Raw genomic sequence first — 16,739 nt, forward strand, 5'->3', positions numbered from 1 at the left:
CAAAAACACGTATAAAATACTTGGGATCGCAGAATTGATTCGTTAGAAACGTTCTTAGCATTGTGAAAACGCATTAAAAAAAACATGAAAAGGCACTTGGAGTCTCAAAAAAATGAATACGAAAATATGAATCGTAAAAAAAACGCTTCGAAGAAGGACAAAAAAGTTTCTAGAACCGTCTCCTTGAAATACGGTAAAATTCCCAGAACACAGAAACGCATTTATAAAATACGAAAAGATTATTAGAAGCGTAAAAACAGATCCAATAACATGAAAAAAATCCTAGAGTCTCGGAAACGCATCCAGAATCGTAAAAACTCAGGGACGAAAATGTTCCTAAAATCGCGAAAAACGCTCCGAAGAAACACGGAATGGTTACTAGACATGCTTCCTTGACCACGGAAAATTTTTAGTGTCAGAAACGCATCGATAAAGCACGAAAAGGTTTCTGAAATGGTGGAAATGCACTCAAGAATCACAAAAACATTTTTGGAAAATTGCGTGAATCAAACTAAGAAACGCGGAAACGTATCCAGGGAACACGAAAACGTTTTTAGAGTCGCCAAACCTCAGCCAAGGGAGCATGGAAAGATTCTGGAGATTGATAAACGCATCTTGAATATATGTACGTAAATGATTTTAGTATCTTAAACACGAATCCAAAAGGCACTGAAAGATTTCAGATTCATAAAAACGAAACCAAACACGGAAATGTTTATAGAATTGCAGAAACGTAATTATTAAAAAGTAGAGAAACATTCTAGAATCGTAAAATGGCAATTTTCATCAAATATTAGAATCTAAAATAAAGAGAAAATACCATATTTCCAGGAACGGGTATTAAATGATGTTTTTTTTTCGTTTTATGAGTTACCCCTCAATTCTGATTTTGAATATTTCTCTCGGAAATTCAAAGTCAAAAGCATCGATTTTCGAGAGCAATTTCTGTGGTAATTTGGTGAAGAATATATTCTGGGATTTCTTCGTATGCGCTCTAATTGGCCATTCCCGTTATCATGTTTCGCAGCAGTGATTCTGGAATATGGAAAAGAAGCATCTCCCCAAGATAATTTTTGAGGCGATCAAGTGTGAAGGAGCAACTGTTGAAGAGATGCTGCAGAAAAGGCCAAAGAAAATATAACTTCGATTCCGGGACAATGGTAAAATATCTACGCAATTGAGCTCATAATCTCAATTTTATTGGAAAAACATTGGTGCTTGTGATGATTTTCACTTCTTTGATTAGAAGGTGAACGATATAATTTTTATTCCCGCAAATGAGATTTAGGGAAGGAGCACAGAAGAATTCCAGAGGCTTATTTCTGTACTGAATCGAGTGCGTCTGGCATCGTCTTTGAATCACACAAACCTCCATCGACATTTAATTAGACTCATATATCTCTCTTTCTCGTTGAGGGGCTCTTCATTGAGGAAAATAGAAGACATTGTAGGATGATCCGCTGAGGGGTAAGTTTGAAGCATGCTAAAACTAGAAATTATCCACGTACAAGCATTTCAAGTATTTTAAGGTATAGGTGTTGTATGATTGTGATCAGTTTTTCAGAAAATTACCGTAGCAAAAATAAAATTTTATCAAGTGCCTAAAAGAATGCATTGTTGGTTTTGGTCAAAATCGGAAATGCAAAACACTCTAGTTTTATAAATAAAAAAAACTTAACTTTTCACTTTCCAAAAATATATTCAAAATTTCCGGCAAATCCGAGATTAATACTATTAATAAAAAACATCAAGTTTTCAAATTTTTCAAAGATTCAGGAAAACAAAGAAAATTTCCCTATTCAAAAAAATCTTCATTTCACAATTTTAGGTTTCCTTCATGTCTACGAAACATATATTTTAAACTTTTACAGAGTACTTGAAGTTCAATATGTGAAGATTCTGAAAAACAATATAAAGCGTTCCAAATGTGGAATGTTGAACTATTGACTTTAATGATATGTTCATAAAGAATAAGTTGTGTTTTAATTTAGTTGAAAATTGTTTGAAGATTATAAATTATAAAATGAGAAAAAAATAATTATATAAAATTTGAGCTTTCTGCTTTTATAAAAACTAGAAACATTTTTAAAAAGGTTTTTGAGATATTTCTAATCCTCGAAGTAATTTTGATATGCGCTTTCTAGGATGACTTTGAGCTCTTCCGGCGATGTGTTATCATTTTTTTTTTACAAATTTTTATTAAATATTTTATCATTTTTACGGGCCTTTCAATTCTTGAAACAGGAAATAGTCCCAGAAGGCCAATTTCAGTAAAAACGGTGATGAACAAGGAATAGTATTAACAAGAATATGTGAATAAACTTTTGGAGCAGAATGCGCTGCAATAGATTTTCTGCTCAAAATAACCTAAAATAATTGTACGGCATTAGCAAACCGATAAACCAGATAAACAAATGACGGACAGAATCTTTCTTAATGATTCAACAATTCTTCAGACAGAAATTTTCTGCAATGCTTCAACATTTTCATTGGTTTTTGACGTCCAGTGCGAGACATGTTATAGGATAGGCCTTTTATGAAGAGCCTATACTACTTATAAATATACTTTTTGCTTAAAATACACTCCCTATATACTACAAAACAGGTCGAAACAGGTTTAACATTTGTATCTATGACAGATTAACTAAAATTTCAAGAGGGCTGATCTTGCCAACATTATGCCCTAGACACACTTACGACTTAAGCCGAGAGACGACTTAGTGGAAAATGATGGAAATGCAGTTTAACCATTATTTCTAATGTAATTACGCTAAGCCGTCTCTAGGTTAATCCTCAGGTCTGTCAAGGCCCTTATATTGGGGGCATGTTTACCAAGATATATGATGAAAAGTCAACCTACTTTTTGGGCGCTCTGCGTATAATCAGTTTTTTTTTCAATTTGTCTTTGTTCTGGAGCTTAAACAGTAAAAAATATTGACTTCTGGTCTTCAGTGGTCCCCCCTAAAAAACATCCTCTGAAACCTTTAACTGAAATCACCCCGCAAACTCTCCAATGTTTTTTGGCATATCGTCGGTTGCGTCTACCTCTGTCGTATTTGCATTTTTTTGTGTCAGCATTTTACGCAAGAGGAAACGTCTGTATTGTAGCTTTCACCGAATGCAGATACAAAACAAATGCAGATACGACAGAGGTAGACGCAACCGGCGATATATCTTGGCTTCTAGGACTTGGCATAGTTCACAATTAAGTGCCATTAAGTTTCAATGGTTCAACCAGCAATGGATTATATTCCTGGATGAACGAGAAGTATTTCTGGCTTTCTGGATCCCGTTCAATGCTGAAGTATCAGATCACCCAAAATTTGTTATATCGCTTTTTTCTATCAGGGGACCTTGTCCCAAATCGTTTACAGCTCAGCTAGAGCTAGCCATTTTTAACCTCTTAGAATGCTCCATAGCAGTGCAGTTTCAACAGAGAAGAATATTCTGTTTTTATTTTTGTTCTTTTATTGGGATTTTGTGTATTCAAAAAATTCGAACATGTTCTTACATAACTAGCATAGACAACCTGAGAAAGAGCTTTTCCACCGTTTTGCTCTGGAGGTTGGACACCAACGCTAAGACGGCGATAGACGCTGAAAACTACACGGGATCTCATGTAAACGAAAGTGTACTTCGAAAGCTTTGTTGATGAATAAATTTATCTACTGCTATAAATTTATCTGCTTTTTTCCAAGACAAACTTTTTGAATATCCTACCTTACCGCGGTTTGTCATTTAACCGAAAAACGACCAAAAAGAGTCGGTAGGTTTAGTGTTATTAAGTCTGACCTATCTAAGGCAATATTTTTTAATAGCTAGCCTTTTGTCACACATTTTATGAAAAAATAATAATAATAATAATAATTTTATTACACTTAAGCACACACAATTGATACAAAATCCATAAAGCAATAAGGCATTAATCTTCTTGTTTGGAAATTTCTGAATTCATTTCTAACGCTTTAAAATTCTTTTAAAGTACATATCCATTATCCAAAATATTTATCATTTAATCATCATAAAACGGCCCAAATTAGTCTAATCTCATGGCATATAGAATAAGTAATGAATTAAAATTAATTAAAATGGTATCTATTGCTTCATAATGAGCTACCCCTTCTTGCCCACTCTTGAGCTGGCTTTTCCTCAGCGGGAGCATCGGTCGTCTCATGCGCGAGATTCTTCAGTCTATTGAGAATCGTTGGCCAAGACAGTTCGTTGTGAGCCACCTTGAGTTCTTACTGGTTCACTTCTGTGCATTTAATTGAGATCATTGTGATTAACAGAGTGATTCGTGGGATTTACTAATGGATTTCAGGGTGTTTCTGGTAAGAAATGTCGGTTTAATTTGTGGGGAGAAGATAATTTTCTTGGGTCTAGGGGCTCATGACCTCTGTCAATCCCTTGCCCTTGTTCGTCTTTTGTTGTGTGGGACTTGGAAGTGTACAGAGAGAAGAAAAAGAGACGAAAAGTGGCTGAGAAATGAGGAAATTATTCCAGTGACCCATTAACTGGGTTTCACGCTTCTTCAGCGTATTGGTAATTTTGTATTCTTGCTCCACAGCGCCGGATAAGTAAATTCTCTCTCGCCAGTGGTCCCCGTTAGCTCAAGAGAGTGATATAAGGCATTTGGTGCTATTGAAATCCATCCGCGATCCGTTCTTGGATCGCTTCGAGCACACCAAGAGCTATACTTTGGCGTTCGATTCTTTAACGGGAATCCAACTGGCGATGGATTCTTGGTGGTTCAGTTTGCATACCATGGCGAGTTGTCTAAGCGCGAGATGGTGCATTTTAATTGATTTGACACGGTATTGAGTGGGGAATTGTGCGGTTCGTCGCTTCATGGCGCATTTAAGTCTTTCGTTGGGGAGCAGTAAAAGTTACACACATCAGTTTTCTTCACACTCAATTCATCTCAATTGCATCTCGAGACCGCCTCGAGGAATTTCTCGACACGGAAAGGCGAGGTGGAAAAAAACAGATCACGGTGATGTAACCTTGAACTTGAGTAAACCCCAAAGACTGGGGCAAGAGACCAATGTCCAAAATTCAACGTCTTTCCTCGGGCATTCCTCATGTCATCTTCCCTAATTGATGATTTCCTCATTGTCTCACTTACTGGTTCTCTTCAGAACAATCCACTCAAGAACCAGAAAGTCTTTTTTTTGTTAATTAAAAACTTTTTTTTAAATGAGGTTCTTCTGGTATACGAAAAATTTTTATTACCTTACAACACGTTGCAACAGTTGCCTGACCTAATTTGGTCAATTGTGGAAGGCAGTTTCCAGAATAAATTTGCCACTGTAAAATTAATTAAATTGCCCTGCACTTGATTAATATACAAAACATTTTTTGCTAACAGTTTTTTTTCTTCCTGTACTAATTGTGGAACAAAATTATGAAATTATTTTACATTACTTAGCATCAATAAAGATTATGGAAGAGCATTTCTTCCATTCATAACAAGAGGTTTTTAATTCTCCACGAGAAATTAATTTTCAGCTTGAAATTAATTAAACGTGTTAACTGTCGATTATCATTTGCTTTAAATATTTAATGATCCATTTAATTCAAGATTCAAATTGACTTGAAACACGAAAATACAAACAGATCAAATGTTTATTATATATAGAGTTTATAGGGCTTAATTTTCTTAGATAAGAAGTTTGGTTAGTAATTTTAGGTTATATTGAACATAACCTTCAAATTTCTTATGGAATAAACTGCAAAAATCATGGCAAATATCTACAAAACATATACTGATCTTAGAACGACATCTATTGTATTCTAAGTTATGTTTGCAATAAAATCTTTCATTACTACCCAACCTAATTCGGGAAGAATTAACCTATAAATTTTACCCAACTCTCCAAATTTTGTCCTAGAAGAGATAAGAAAAAATTCCTGGCTCCGCTCAGGCTTGAACTGGAAGCCTTTTGCTGTCTAAGTGAATGTTCTAACCATTGAGCTATGGGGGCACCAGATCTTATTGGCTTTGGCACAGATCTGCACCAATTGCTGTGTGCACTTCGCACTCGTTTGTACTTATTTAGAGTTTAAGGAATGGTATCGTGCGTACAATTCAATCGTCATTCCATATTTTCCATGGAGAATTATTATTATTATTTTTTATTATGAGTGAGTCCCCATAGCTCAGTGGTTAGTGCAGTCACCTAGACAGCGAAAGGCCCCCAGTTCAAGTCTAGATGGAAGCAGGAGTTCTTTTCTGTCTCTAATTGGATGAAATTTGGACAGTTGGGTATAATTCGTTCTGATTGTCGCCTCTCTGTCCAAGAACAGAAGAAAAGCTCTTGGGCTTACGTATCAAGCGAGCAGTAGTCTTTAAAAACTCATAAAAAAATTTTAGGTTAGCTTAGACATAACCTTAAAAATTCACGAAATTTTTATGGTTATCATTAAAATTTTTAAATTTCTGAAAATCTTTAAATAGGCCTTTTGATGAATTATTGATTATTCAGTGATTCGTTAGTAATCTAGAATAGACGCATCTTGGATCAGCAATTGTTGTAACTTCATCGTAACCTATATGAACAATTTTTTTTAATACCGAAATCCTCATATCCCAAGATCTTTGTCAAAATGTTGCCATCTACGACCCTTGTGCCCTATAGCAATTCTCGTATAGTCTCTTCTTGAATAATATTGCTGATGGTGATGATGTTACGACAGTTTCTAATAAAAACTACTCTGAAAATAGTTTTATTAAGCGGACAAATAGACCCCTTGTTAAAAATGTGTCAAGAGGATATTGTTCGCTAAATTGACCAAATTTTTTCTCACATTTTATATGGAGAAACATTCTTTTGACAAACTTTTCTTGTTAATTTGACAAAACTTTTAATTTTAATACGAAACAAATTGTTTCGTATTAAATGTCTTTATGTTGTATTTAACCTAATAAATCAACCAATATTTTGGTATATTAGAGACATTAACTTTTGTGTCTTTAAAGTATTTTTTTGTCAAATTGAGTAGAAGATTGAGACTTTAAACATGACTTTTATTTAAAAACTGTATCAAGTTTAGAAATTTAAATAATTCGAACTCCTGAAAGTTTTTTTAGGTTATTAGGTAATACAGTTTAAAATGCAAGAAGGATTTTGAAATCGCTATTAAAGAAAACTAATGAGCAAAAAGCAAGAACTTTGATTTCTTTGGCATATCATATACAAGTATTTATTTTAGGTTAGGCTCAACATAACCGCAATTTCGACAATATTATGACCAAATGAGATTATCAAGCCCTATATAGTTTTAATTAATCGGAGAGTTACTGATGTAAGTTATTTTGAAAATCTTTGAATATTTTTTTTATATTGCTAAAAAATTTCAAAATTTGAGGTTATGACGGGCATAACCTAAAAATAAATTAGTTTTTTGAGTGGAAAACGACTAAATGACAAAGCAATTTATTATTTTCTTGGACATTTAAGTCCTTTTCTCTGCGTAAAACACACAATACGTTGTTCTTAGAAATATAATCAAGGAAGGAAATTTTAAGGTTATGCACAATAGGTTAGGAAGGATAAAATAGTTTCTCAGTTTTTCGATATCACTACAGTGTTCCTAATTTTTGTGCATTATAAATAATGTTAATACCCTCATAAATATCTGAATATCGTGAAATTCATTCAATCCCACGTACGAAACAATTCATACAAGAAAATATTCTCTTTTCAAACACTAAAAATCAGACCAAAATAGCTGAAGAATAGAAATTTCTCTGACCTTTCCCATCAATGTAAGAAAGCACTTCCTCTTCGCTCCCGCGTGTCTTGTAATTCTCTTGCGATGATGTCACGAAATTGTGTGTTTGCATGCGACAATTTCCAGTAAAACACCAACGAGGCTCTGTGTGCTAAAAAATGTACCGTATTTTCATATTTTTCTGACACCATTTCAACAAAAAAAAACCATCTCTTCCCCACGGCATTCCTTGGGTGTCGTTGACTCCCTTGTTGATTCGCAATGACGAAACTCTTGTTGGGCCACTAGGTCGCCATGTGCTTGCTGGTGGCGCGAAAAGTACTGGCACAGCAGGAGGACAGTGAGGAGCCCCCACCTGAGGGATACTACGCCTTTGTGGAAGCTCCCTCGGCAATTCCACCAAGGGTCAGGCCTCCGCCCTACACCCATGTCAATGTGGACTGCAAGGATTTTGTCAACAGTAAGCCCTACGTCTCCGTCCACAATATCTGTGGTGATCTCAACAAAGGCCAAATACCCAGGAATCCCATGAGACAGAATATTCTCGGAGAACCATATCCATTGTAAGTTAATTCTTTAAGATATTTTTTTTTGGTTTAATAGTCATCCGCAATTATTTATGATTATGACTAATCTTAAAAATTATTTGTTTGTATGTTCTTTATCAAAAGTAGCTTTCACTGAAAGGTGTTTCTGTACAGTGTTTGTTAAAAATTAAAAAAAAATCCTCCGTCGATTTGAGCAAAGTTTTTCTCATTTTTGACAAACTTTTAACAAATATACCATTGGAAATCTCTTAACAAAAGTTATAGGACTATATTTAACTTAATAATGAGAACTTTAGATTTATAAAATGTGTTAAGAAACATTGGAAATAATGCAGATGATTTTTTGAGTTAACATTTTTTGAGGTTATGTTTTTTCTAACCTTACATTTATTTAATATTTCAATATTAGAAAATGAACTTAAATAGTCTAGTCATATATTTTCGAATGATAAATTGTTCAAACAATTGCTTATCTGTGATTAAATTTCAAATGAAAAAAAATTCAGATTGAGTGTAAATACTAGAAAATTAAACAAAGAACTAAATTCATAAATTTCGTTAGTTGCAAGGTTAAGATCAGATATCTTTTAAAATAAAATTATGTAGACTTTAAATTTAAAACATTCAAAATTGCATTTTTACTTATATTCACGGAATTTTTAAGTTTGTTTCATTGTAAATTTGAATAACGTTTGAAGGTTACATTTAGCATAACCTCACCTTTCAATTATCCTTTAGTAGACCTCTAAAATAATGCTTTTTAATAAAATTCAAAAAATATGTTACTTACGTAGTCTTTTGAAATCAGATCTAAAGAATTTTTAAAACTCAAGAAAGTAATGTCTAAAATCGATGGAAAAGTAGAATTTATGTCTCTTTTTTGTTTCACTGTCTCGACGTGTCGGAGAATAATTATAGAGCTTTCAATGTCTTTTCTTGAAATTATAATTAACTTTTAACTTATTTTTTTGGTTGCATAGAAATTTATTATACCTTTAATAGGTTAAAATTGTCTCATAACCACACTTTTAAAAATAACCTTTTGGTAAAACTGAACAATTAATAGAAATATTATTTGAGCATACTTAAAAAATAATCGAAGTGCCTCATTTTCTCAATCGGCTAAAAGATAAATTAATTTGTTTTTCAAAATTCACGAAGCTTTATTGTATAGCAAATTCCCTTAGAACTTACATCCGAATGTAATTTATATAATTAATTTAGTCCAAAAGAAGAGAATACCTAACAAAAAAGTTTTTAAGAGTAAAGATTATTTAAGTTTCGGTGGTTAGGAATAAATTCAAGTGATTTTATAATTCCATTTTAAATTACACTTCTCAGAATTCTCAACGTAGAAAACAGAGAACTTATTGTTTTACCTATTTTTCATATTTTAAAATAAGTAGCAAAATTGTATTTAGACTTTGAAGTAGACTCTATGGATTACATTCTTCTTGTTTGACGAAGAAGTTATTCTAGAATTTGGGGTTATGTACGACCTAACCTTGTAAAAGAAGGAATATCAATTCATAAGATGCATAGGATCTTTTTTTTTATATGTAGCTAAGAAACTATAATTAGTAATATTAGGTTATTCTGCATATAACCTTCAAATTTTGAATTATATTAACCTCAAAGATTCTCCAGACAGTTCATGCGATAATTTCCCGTATAATAGAATGTTTTTACTTACGGATCATTTACGTTTTTGAGGTTAGAATTACGTACAATAAAAATGAAGAGAAATTTTTAGTTTAGTCTTTTTCTTTGTGTCTAAATTATGTCTTAAAAAAATCCATTACACACGTTTTTAAGGTTATACTTAACATAACCTAAATTTCGCTTAACAACACCTGAAACTATTGGAATTAACCTATTGCCCTTACAAGAAAATTAGGCCATGTTCTTGGGTAATTGGATTATAATTTAAAAAAATCGACTTTACATAACTAAAAACGTAATGATTTTTTCATATTTAAATTCGATGATTTTTTATTCAAATCACATTATTTTAATCAATTATATTGAAAATTCATTGAATTATCGTTCAGTTATTCTTTACTATTTAGCTATGCAAATTTCCAAACAATAGTAGAAAAGAATTCCTTTCAAATCTATCTGGGACTAACAGTAGATTATTAAACAATAAAACTATCCAATAATCTTCTATCCTGAACCCAATTCAGTAAAAGAAATGCCCAAAATAGTCAGACAATACTCGCATTTTCAAAATGTAAAATGAGATCGCTTTGTGGATTCTTGGAGAATTGGGTCAAATGATAATTTCTCTGGTATTTTTCTTTTTTTTTTCAGTGAATTGATCCGGAATCAAACACTGAAATTCCTCTCAAAGACACTCCCAGTTCTCAAGGCGGATGACACACTTCCCAAGGTGACTCAAGTATTTCCAGATGAAATTGTCGAGACCATCGATAACAATGCGTGAGTGTCTTGGAATATCTTGATTTCTTTTGCCACAATCTCTAGCTTCTTCTTTTGTGCTCCAGAATTGGTCGTCGAATGGGACGAATGAAGAGAGAAGCCAACACGAAGAAGCCAGAGGATGTACGAGCAGCAAGGAAATTCTGTGACGGTGGCGGAATGTAAGTTCTAGGGATATTGCCGACAAATAGAAAAATAATTGAGTCTTCCTGAAACCTCTACAGCTTCTGCACACTTTACCGCGCCCTCCAAGGAGACCCAATTGTCTCCCAAGTAGCTGAACGTCGAGAGGAGAGTGGAGGCGCTGCAGTGCCTCGCTACGAAGGACCCCCGACTCCCTGCCCTGCTAAAGTGGAATATGCAACGCCTGTCTTTGCTAAGAACTACCAAGGCTCTTGGAGATATGTCGTACAGATCCCCTACGAGGGCTACTTCACCCAAACCGTCGAAGTGACCAGATGCCTTCAAGCACGCTGCCACTATTTGGATGGAGGCTGCCTCTCCTCACCGCGCTGGGTTAGCCTACTCGTGGTTGAAATTTTCTATCCCAACAGCGAGGATTATACAAGCACCACGACTTCCACAACAGCGCCTCCTGTTCAAGACTTCCAGGCCTACCAACAGTATCTGCAGAAGAGAGCGGGACTCTCAACTGCAACTGACGGATCGAACTTTGAGCCAACAGGAGGCTCAGGAAGCGGATCAGGGAAACTTCCACATTGCGATGGACACGATGAGATTGGATGCTTCCAGGTAAAATACCCAGAATATCAAAAATTGCTTCTCTATGACCATTCCTGATCAAAATTTTATCCTGCTCGCTCGCATAGACGAAATTTTTAACAATTATTGGCATAAATTAGGAAATGCTTTCGGAATTTTTTAAGGTTATAATTCGTAAGGCTTTTTTTGGTTAGAATGAAATAACCTTGATGGTTTTTAATCTTTTTTTCAAAGTTTTTATATAAATACCTAAAAATATTTGGCATGGAAATAATTATTTAATTGTTTTTAAGCTCATTCCAAAATCTTTAGGCCTCAGCAAAAATTACTCTGAAGATTTATAGGTTATGTTAGACCTAACCTGCCTTTTCAATATTTAACTCTTCCAACTTTTGAAACAAAAATAAAAAAAAAACTTTTGGGGAAATATGGATGTTTTGAAGAAAATACATTTTGAATTTGGATTATTATGGCTCCGGCACACCTTTTAGATCAGGAAAATTTCATGAAGTCGAAATTGGAATCCCTTTCTTTCTCACATGCTTTGCATATCTACCTCATTTTCTCGCACTCTTCTTCCTTTAAACATTACACCAAATTCTATATTATCTCAATCGAATTTGGTATGCGAAAGAATAAGATAGTCATATGCAAAACATGTGAGAAAGAAAGGGATGCGAATTTCGACTTCATTAAATTTTCCCTATCTAAAAGATGTGCCGGAGCCATTAGGATCGATAAAAATCGATTTTTGTGAATAATTACAAACTACAGGAAGTATAAAATCTAGGATATTTTTTGTAGGAACTCTATTAATTTCTGTATTATTTCTGATAAGATATTTATGATAATAAATCGTGAAATTGGCTTGCAGCAATATGCTGTAGTCCAGCAAGAGTAACCATAAAAAACAGACCTATAAGTTCTTTCAATTTCAAGTGAATTAAACTCTGATTTTAAAAAATGCAAGAGAAGAAATTCTGTAGTACTTGTTAAATTCGGGAAAACAAAATTGAAAGCTTTTGAAGAACCTTAATTTTTATTTTAGAATCCTAACCTAACCTTAACCTAAAAAAAATCAGAAAATATATTGTAAAACAGAAGCGCTTAAGAAACCTATTAGATATTTTTGATAATTTTTGAGAAAAGAATGCGTGTTTCAGAATGATTTGCATTTCAAAACTTTGTTAAAATTTTAAATAAAAAAATATAACCTAAAAAATTTCTTAGGTTATCAACGACCTAATGCAAACGTAAGAAAATATTTGACGTCGCAAACAAAATCAGAAACAGTGGAACTTCTGGCTTAAAATAAGATTCTGCTTGAGTATCTAGACTAGACAATTTGTAGGAAATATTTTAGGTTAGGTCTAAGTCTAACAGTCACATTATCCATAATATATGGAAAATTATCAGCGTCAATTTTAACTTGACGCTTTTCGGACAATCTTCACTTGATCAGTATTAATCAAGTTTAATTTACTTGATTAGTATTAATAAGTATTAGAGTTAGTATTTGCAGGTCAGAATAATTCATAATAAAGAGGATTGATAGTAAATGGTCTAAAAATGTCCAAAATAATCAGGATTCTTTACGTTTGTTGTTTATTTTCAAAGACCCATTGCTCAATCCAATAGGAATATTTCGAGTTTATACAAGTACCTGATTTAAACAAGGTTATTTTAAAATGTAGGGTTATGTTAGGTTTGACACAAAAAAATAAATCATGATATATTTTTGGGCAGCTAAAGCTTCGAAGTTGATATGTTTTTAAAGTAATTTTTGAACAATTGAAAACGAAACCAAAAAGGAAAAAACTAGCCCTGAAAACTAATTAACTCCTTGAAGCTCTAACTTAACCCTTTAAGGACGATAGGAACACCGATGTCCCATAAAGAAAATAATTTGTCCTGACTACCTAAAGTTATTTTTTTCTTACGTCTGTACATAATTGTAAAGTAGAAGGTTGAAGGAATCTGGAATATTTTTTGCAAGTCTCTAGCTATTTTCTATGTAGTAAATATTTAAGCTCAAAAATGGCGAATTTTTAAATACTCAATTTCGTAATTGATTTTATTTATATTTTATACTTCCATTTTTTTTTTAAACAAAACCCTTTTGGCAATAAAAACTGCAATATACTCATACGTAATATTTTTCACTAGAGTGAAAAATATTATTCTTTGGTATTGTAAGAAAAACTACTTAATTTTTTGAGCTATTTTTGTCCCTATCGTCCATAGAAGCACAAAATACACCGAATCAGACTCTATTGGACTTTCCAAGGTTAGATGTAAGACTTATCATTGATTATATTTCTCAGTTTAATTTTTATTGTTGAGTTTCAGTCCGTAAAAAGTGTCTCGTCTTTAAAGGGTTAACCTAGAATACGATATTCTGAGGTTATATTTTGAAAAATTGAAAAAAATGGTAAAACAATCTTCAAGAGTGCATTAAAAATTGTAGAGTACTTCGGGTAACTAGTGAAAAACTTCATTTTATTTATGTTTTAACTGGCATAACCTCAAAACTTTAAAAATCCTAACCTAATTGAGAGAATGAGGTTATTAAAATAAAGTACCATTTTTTTAAGATATCCATACCTCGCCTGAATTGAATCAAGGGGTAACTGATAAGTAATCAGAATGGCTCGAGTTCTCGGTTCCTTGAAAAGATATTGTAGGTTCCCAAAGTTCCCCGTGGGTTCCCTAAAGAAGTTTATGGATGCCCCGGGCTACCTAAAAGATGGATTCCCCATGAGTTCCCTGGCCAGATTGGCTCCCGAAATGAATTATCCATTGAATTGAATGATTTTTTAAAGATTTGGGTTTACGATTAATCCTCTTTATCATGCCTTACTTTATGAAGAACTTAAATACAGTAGACTCTCTCTCAATCAGCTCGTTTTCAATCGACCGCAAAATTTTGTAGACAATTTTCACGTTTAATTATGAAGCTAATTCGCTCAAATTCGCTGTCGTTCCTCTTGTTTTATCGTGATTCTTTATATTTGAGCGCTTTTTGTGGAATTTACAATGACTTTGATGCCCGAATCTCTCGATATTTTGGATGACATTTTGCCCCATATGCCCGATTGAGAGAGAGTCTACTGTACTCTCTATCTACTTGAAGGTATTTAAAGAAAAAAAAAACAAATTTCCGAAATTTCTGGATTGTGTTAAAGAGATTAAAATGAAAAAAATAAATTAATTTATTCATATTTCTCTATTTTCAGGTTCGCTTATACTACGATTGGTTCCTGATTCCAGGATCCTGCAAATGCTGGCGACCTGACTACTTTGCAAAGTACGTCCGGAGGAAACCCACGACGGATCTCTAGACGTTCGTGCGTTTCTCTCTTCGCACTCCCACTAATCGCTAATCCCACTTGAACGTAACAGACTGATTTCCCAAGGAGCCCTCCTGGGGCCCCTCCCACTCGGTGGCGGGCTTTAGAGTAACTTCCGGGGACTAATCTTACTCTATTCTGTAAATATTATCAAAGAATCGTGTAATTTATGATGTGTCTAATAAAAACTTCCGAAGAATCACGTGGCTTTTTAGTGGAATGAGTCAGCGATGCTGAAAATCTTCTGATCTTTCTGGATAATACATTTTATTGGGCTATAAAAATGATCTTAAAACAAACCTGGTGCATCTGGAAGAGGTCTGATCAATGCGGTTTCGGCTTGTGACCATCCACATAGAAATTCCTTGTGGCTTTGGGGAGCTTCAGCTCGATACCCTCGAGATCTTTTGTGAGAACTATTTGACATCCCAAGCGAGAATTTTCTTTGAGAAATGGCGCCATGTCCAACAAATCATCTTCCTTCTCTGTGGATTCTGGGAGGATGGGCAAGTATTCGTCTTTTACGTAGACATGGCACGTTGTGCAGGCCAGAGAAGCCTCACATGCCCCCTCCATTTCAATGCCATACCGGTGAGCCAGGTAGAGAACATTATCACCAACTTTTCCTCGCACAGCCATCCGTTTTCCATCCTTATCGATGTATGTGATATTGACCCTGAAGATTGAGAAGATTTTCCATTAGATATATGTGAATACGGGGGCGCTATTTCATGCTAAAACGTACACTTCGTCTTCTGACTTGGGATCCTGCCACTCAAATTCTCCATGCCGATAAACTGAAAAATATCCAACAATTCTTTAGTATCTCTGTGAATTTTGTATCTTGATAAGTTGAGGATTACCTTGTGATGCGTGAATGTTGCGAGCAATTGCATATTTTATCACATTTTTGAGGGTATTTCTTGTAAAATTTGCGCAACACGCGAGAGGCATCTTTGTTTACACCAAACATGAGCAAGAATTCGTCGTATTTGAACAAAAGTCAAAATGTCATTCTAAGATGGCGGGAGGTACACTGAAAAAAATGTGATGTCATTGCGCGCGAAAGTGACATAACCTCAATAGCGCGTGTTGTGTTTATTTTCATTTTTCCGTGAAAAAAATCAATTTTGTGCAGTTTTAACCAATTATACCTGAATAATATTGATAAGATGAGTGAGAAAACACATAAAATGATAACTGAGGAACCATCTGATGAAGAAAGCAGCAAGAATGATTCCTATGATTGGCAAGTAAACAGAGATGAAGGAGGGCCCAGTATTTGCTGGAATGGAAACTGGTGTCCGGGCAGACTGTCACTTCCTCCATAAATTTGCCCGGCTGTTCGAAGAACATCGGCACATGATGATATGTACCCGTATGATGGAAATTATCAAGAATATATTGAGGAAGTGGAAATATCAACAATTCACACGATCCTGGACCAGAAAATTCTCAATGTGGACAGTGAATTATCTGTACTCTCTGTACTTTGCCCTTAATGGGTACAGTGAGAAGCACACAGCCCAGGGGGAGAGCTCTAGCTTCAGAATCACCTTCCGGAGGATCTGCAATTGTGCGCACTTGTGACATCCGGGAAGAACTCAAGAAAATTCGTTTTCTCACCCTCTCTGCAATTTGCTGTAGGTCCAGTGAGGTTAACTTCCCTTATCCACACAGAAGCATTTGCCATCCTAATGAGCATCTCCAATTCCAATTTTCTCTGCGCAAATGCCTGAAAGGCCTGAAAGCTTCACCAGTTGTGTCTCGCGGATTCAGAATGTTGTGTGTGATGGGTCAGAATCCCCCAATAGGATCATGCCTCGGAATAGTCCAATGGTGGATGAGGTGCACGATGTCAGGAACATGATGGACTCTTAGAGAATTTACTATGTACGTTCAATCAGACAGTAGACAGACAATCCCAATACTAAAGTCCTGT

General features: G+C 34.4%; 2 protein-coding genes across 3 annotated transcripts; one reads left to right on the forward strand and one right to left on the reverse strand.

Moving 5' to 3' along the window:
- The first annotated feature begins 332 nt into the window (after positions 1-332).
- LOC129804771 (uncharacterized) lies at positions 333-14,996 on the forward strand. 2 transcript variants are annotated; one of them, XM_055852368.1, is made up of 6 exons: positions 333-1,467; positions 8,023-8,297; positions 10,596-10,724; positions 10,790-10,885; positions 10,949-11,477; positions 14,684-14,996. In XM_055852368.1, the coding sequence occupies exons 2-6, from the start codon at positions 8,029-8,031 to the stop codon at positions 14,786-14,788; spliced, it is 1,128 nt and encodes a 375-aa protein (XP_055708343.1). In that variant the 5' UTR covers positions 333-1,467; positions 8,023-8,028; the 3' UTR covers positions 14,789-14,996. The 2 variants fall into 2 exon arrangements, with proteins under 2 accessions (XP_055708343.1, XP_055708342.1); XM_055852367.1 differs by lacking the exon at positions 333-1,467 and adding an exon at positions 4,126-4,331.
- A 49-nt stretch (positions 14,997-15,045) lies between these two features.
- Positions 15,046-15,757, reverse strand: LOC129804795 (adrenodoxin-like protein 1, mitochondrial). Its single transcript, XM_055852401.1, has 3 exons — positions 15,661-15,757; positions 15,543-15,594; positions 15,046-15,473 (listed from the first exon to the last, which is right to left on the reverse strand). Exons 1-3 carry the CDS (start codon positions 15,749-15,751, stop codon positions 15,122-15,124), a joined length of 495 nt encoding a protein of 164 aa, XP_055708376.1. The 5' UTR covers positions 15,752-15,757; the 3' UTR covers positions 15,046-15,121.
- Positions 15,758-16,739: the final 982 nt, after the last annotated feature.

This window comes from Phlebotomus papatasi, chromosome 2 (assembly GCF_024763615.1).
Source record: "Phlebotomus papatasi isolate M1 chromosome 2, Ppap_2.1, whole genome shotgun sequence".
Classification (NCBI taxonomy): domain Eukaryota; kingdom Metazoa; phylum Arthropoda; class Insecta; order Diptera; family Psychodidae; genus Phlebotomus; species Phlebotomus papatasi.

Bases quoted from the DNA above. Each gene is read 5' to 3' on its own strand.
- LOC129804795 (XM_055852401.1), bottom strand. From the start codon at position 15,751: ATGCCTCTCGCGTGTTGCGCAAATTTTACAAGAAATACCCTCAAAAAT. The intron at 15,595-15,660 runs GTAATCCTCAAC...GATATTTTTCAG, and splicing joins CAACATTCACGCATCACAAG to TTTATCGGCATGGAGAATTT. The intron at 15,474-15,542 runs GTACGTTTTAGC...CTCAATCTTCAG, and splicing joins CCCAAGTCAGAAGACGAAGT to GGTCAATATCACATACATCG.
- LOC129804771 (XM_055852367.1), top strand. From the start codon at position 4,311: ATGGATTTCAGGGTGTTTCTG. The intron at 4,332-8,022 runs GTAAGAAATGTC...TTGGGCCACTAG, and splicing joins TGGATTTCAGGGTGTTTCTG to GTCGCCATGTGCTTGCTGGT. The intron at 8,298-10,595 runs GTAAGTTAATTC...TTTTTTTTTCAG, and splicing joins CTCGGAGAACCATATCCATT to TGAATTGATCCGGAATCAAA.